The sequence below is a fragment of the Cryptomeria japonica genome, chromosome 11 (genome assembly GCF_030272615.1).
Source record: "Cryptomeria japonica chromosome 11, Sugi_1.0, whole genome shotgun sequence".
Classification (NCBI taxonomy): Eukaryota; Viridiplantae; Streptophyta; class Pinopsida; order Cupressales; family Cupressaceae; genus Cryptomeria; species Cryptomeria japonica.
In genome coordinates, this window is record NC_081415.1 from 102,676,935 (window position 1) to 102,681,795 (window position 4,861).

General features: G+C 32.1%; 1 protein-coding gene across 1 annotated transcript; it reads right to left on the reverse strand.

Moving 5' to 3' along the window:
* Positions 1 to 654: 654 nt before the first annotated feature.
* Positions 655 to 1,449, reverse strand: LOC131860055 (replication protein A 70 kDa DNA-binding subunit A-like). Its single transcript, XM_059214407.1, has one exon. The coding sequence runs from the start codon at positions 1,447 to 1,449 to the stop codon at positions 655 to 657; it is 795 nt and encodes a 264-aa protein (XP_059070390.1).
* Between the last annotated feature and the right edge of the window lie 3,412 nt (positions 1,450 to 4,861).

Sequence of the window (4,861 nt, forward strand, 5' to 3'; positions counted from 1 at the left end):
AATAATTATAGTGTGTGTGTGTGTGTGTGTGTGTGTGTGTGTGTATAATTCTTTGTTCTTGTTAGTTGCTGCATGTTTTTAAAAGCATGATTCTAATATAGGTATGTACAGATATAGTAATTTCTAATACATACAGATGTGTGTATACATATACACATGTATATATACGTATCATTTAAAAATTCAAAGTTCTGTATATGAACATATGCACATATATAACTACACATGTATATATCAAAAAGACTAAAACTATGAATAATTATATATAGATATGTACATATACAAGTATACTTGTATATATGCAGAATTCTATAACTATGAATAATTCTAGTGTTGTATAGTTATACAAATAGATATTAAAAAAAAAAACAAGATTTATGTGCATATATGTATAAATTTTCTGCAAATAAGATAGAGCTCGGTACATTTAAAAGTAATGAGCATGAGTGAAAATAACTTATGTCAAGAGGAAAGACTTTCAAAGAGATAAGAAATAGATATAAGAAATGTACATATAGATATTTATAGAAGCAACCATGTGTTCATAAAAGGTAATTGTTTGTATTTGTAAAAATATCAAATATGTAAATTATCTAATGTAATAATTGTATTGTAAACTGAAAGTTTAATAATTAGGAAAGATGCGTTATAACTCTAAGCCTGTGTACTTAAGCGACCAATTTCTGCAAGTAGTGCATCACACTCAGCTTTGAAGTCAACAGGAGAGACTTTATTGACTGTGACTTTCATCTTTGATTCCGAATTGTATGTGTCAGTGGATACCAGTAGTGTGAATGAATAGTGATGTGACAACAGTCTTTTAATCACTGAACAAGGTGTTTCTGTTGTTGTTGCATCATTTTGTAGTGCACAAAGCTCTTTTGTAGTTTTGTGTAGCAAATGAATGCCACCCTCATCAAATGCAGTGGCCCAAAGAGTACCTATGGCATCTTGTAACTTTACTGGCAAGAGGTAACTATAATTACAGTCTTGCATAGTCATTTCACATCTAGGGCAGAACCAAGAATCATCAAGTTGTTTTGTACATTTTTTTTTGCAAGGCCTTCCATTGACTATCAGTGGACAAGCTGCATAACAAAAACTTTGATCTGTTACGTTTACAAAACATAGAACAACTAGCAAAGTAGTCTGAATTGTTTCTGGTTTGACACTCATCCTCTCACGGATTGAAGAAATAGTCATTCTAGTATATTTCCCATCTATGTGGATAGTTTCTGCAACCAAGGGTACAACAAGCAAAGGGTCCTTTCCTCTTAATGTTAGAGGTTCTGCTTCTGGAAAAGGTGGGTTGATATGTAATGTGGTTGCAACTGTTATGTTTATAAGCTTCCCATTGAAATAGCCAACATGAGCATTATGCAAAGCAAGGATAACGACACTATCATTGGTTAACATATTTTTCAATTCTAGGCCTTTTTGTTCTGCCATTGGACCCCATAGGTTGATGTTAATTTTTGAACCAGATAGATCATTAATTTTCACAACATGCTTCTGTGTTTGACTGCCATCTTTCTTGTGTATTGGAATGCTATCTCCAACATATAAAAAAAGGCCAATTATGTCAACCAATGTGTTATTTGTTAGATGAAACAATTCACTAATGGGCATGAAAAGAGGACATTGTTTTTCAGCTTGTTATTCGTTGGTGCAACATTTTAGTATGGATGCATCAGACAAGATGATTTCTAAATGACTGTTTAGTTTGTTGTACCTCATGTTTGCTTCCTTAATGGATCCCTTTGAAATAATATAATGTGAACCTACATCCACACAGTTAGAGTGTAACTGAGCTATTTCATCAAAACATGTGACTCTACTCTAATTTCACACCCCTCACAGTCAACAATGTCAAAGCTAAACACATGGCCATTTTTTGTGGTTGTGCTATATGCCTTAATAGGGCATTTATGAGTAACTCTGCCTTTGATTGTCCATTTATTCTGGTATGGATTCAAAGTTTTGATAGGGCTTATATTTTCAAAAGTCGTTGTTTGTGGGGATGGCAATTCAGTAGCAAACTAAAGAGATCATTTAGATGTTGATGGTCTATCCTCAGACATTATTTCTGGTTGTTGTTCTTTGAACGGGTATACTAGTTTACCAAAGAATGGGCAATCACTTTGTTTCACTTCCAGACTAAGTAATACAATAGTTCTGTGAAAACAAAAGACTTCTTTTTAAATTACTGTTAATTATACTCAAACAAAATTAAATAGAGATGAAACATATTGTATTTAATAACCATAGTTTGTTTCCTACCTTGTGTTCCATATGTATTGACATGTATAACTCAATAACTGGACTATTGTGCCTATTTTTAGAATATCTGAATCTATCAGAGTAGCATATTTAGAAGGCAAGATTGCTAACTGCATGTATGTGCCATCTGATAACACTAATTTATGTATGTCAGTATCATTTGTGTTGTTCTGCATTTTCCGAAATGACAAAACTTGTAGCAATGTTGAAGGAAGCTCATCCCCAACATTGATAGATTGAATTGCAAAAGGGGTAGGGGCATACTCTTGGGTTTTTGCCTACAAAAATAAATATGAATATAGAGGATTTAATTTTAACGTTAAGCAGGTCATATGTTTGCTTACTTGTTAATGTAAAGCATGTGTTAGTAAAGTATGTAATCAAGCTATGTTATCTATAGAGTATTCATCTACTTTAGCACTGTGCTATGAAAAAAGGATGCATGTGGTAATGAAAAGGATGGTATGGAAAAGAGAGATGTATTATAAAAAAAAGAGCATAAAAGCTTTCTATTTTGAAAAGCTTTGATAATTTAGCTTACCAAACTATCAATTGTGGAGTGCTCTATCGGTTCAGAGGTGGGTGCTGAAGATGCCATTGTGCATATATACCTTTTGACAATTGAAAGTAAATTATAAGCATGATGAATTGTAGTTCTTATATCAGAATACAATCACAACACGATTTAAGTTGATCAGAGGTATATATGCACAAGAACAACAAAATTAACTGAGCATAGAGTAATGTTGTTAGAGTTTAAATTTTGTTTCAAATGGTAATGAATTGATCATAATGTGATTGAAACATGTATTCAAAATGACAATTGGTCATATGCTGATAAGCTTAAAAAACATAAATGATCACTTTATGATTTACATATTTGAGAGCATGTTAACAAAATATGAGTTTATCTCATCAAAGATCATTTAAAATATGAGATGCATCTGTTTGTTTCGAATGTTAATCAAAATATGAGTGTAACTTTTCCAAGATTCAATAATTACAAAAACACAAGATCCACCCAAGCAACCCATCCAAGCTTGTTATCAGTCCATTTTAATACTCTGTATCCCAATGTGAAAATAACTGTTGGATTAGTTAATTGTTCAGTACTTGGTATTAGTAAAGGCGCTAATTTGATACTATGTATGGTTGTTACAAGACTACAATATGTAGAGAGGTTCGTTGTTGTTTGGTTTCATGATTTATATTCGTAGTGCTGAATTATCTTTCTAAGGTTGCTCTTTAACTTGTTGCTTTCTTGCAACATCCTTTCAATGACATTGTTAATGTCCTCTGTTTCTTTCAATCTTCTATCCATTGTTGAAATTTGATTGTGTTAGTGTGGCTGTTTTCTGTTGGAATGACAGAATGGAAATGCATTACTAAAAAAAGTGAACATAGAAGAATAATACAACATATCTTTAAGTAGATCATATTTTTTTTGTGTAAATCGTAACAAATTTAGTATTGACTGATTATAAAAACTTGTGATAATTAGTTGAATACTTTAAGCTTTGTAAATTGACTAATGAGCCAACTTTGACATGTGATAAATCAGGTGGATTTCAACAAAAGGTTGTGTATAAGATGTTGATGTTGCAAGCATAGGCGATGCAGGGTGAATAATAAGAATTTGATGGTTGTAATAAATAGTTTTTGTTGGGAACAACAGAGCCTACCCAAAAAATAATTATCAAAAAATCATTACATGACATTTTATTTTAGTACATCATGTTGCATACAACATACTGCAATAGAACATAGCCATCAATGGCATTACAAAGTTCTTGGTAAGAGAATTAGATCTCTAAAATGTAAAACAAATTGCACCCTAGAAGAAAACTGTGCAGTTTCTTGTTACAGTCTCTTGGTTTTTGCTCTTTCATAATGTTGTTAATGATTACTTTTTTTGTGGATATATAAATTTCAAAATGAATTTACATGTAGGCAATGCTTTCACTCTCCAAGACAAGTGCTTAGTTTGATTTATTTTAGAGTATGTGTGTGTGTGTGTGTGTGTGTGTGTGTGTGTGTGTGTGTGTGTGTGTGTGTGTGTGTGTGTACAGGTATACATATGTATATAGATGTACATACACATATACATATACATCTGATATATATACATCTATATCTATATATATACATGAATATATATTTAAGTATGGGCATGAATGCTTTCACTCTGCAAGGTAAGTATTCAGTTTTACAGTTCAAAGGGTCTATGAAATGAATACAACAACGAAATCAAATGTGGATCATTTGTTAGTGGTTATTTATCTTGGAGATTAAAGGCCTTCATGTGCACAAAGTCAGTTATCTGATTTGTGTGAGTCTGAGCAAATATTTTATGAAGCAACGTTGTGTTTAATGTTTTCCTGTGTGAGATGTAGAATCTTGCTATCAATCCTTATCATTGTCAAGCTTGGGAAAATATACCGAGAAGTGTCCTTTTCATGTATAAATCCTCAAGATATATATGTGAATGTCGAGCAAGACTCACCGTGATAGTTTAATAGGGAGAAATCACATGGATAATCATGGTAGGATCAAAACAAATGCAAGGAGTCATGGCCTAATA

Coding starts and splice junctions, on each gene's coding strand:
- LOC131860055 (XM_059214407.1), bottom strand. CDS start 1,449: ATGGCAGAACAAAAAGGCCTAGAATTGAAAAATATGTTAACCAATGAT.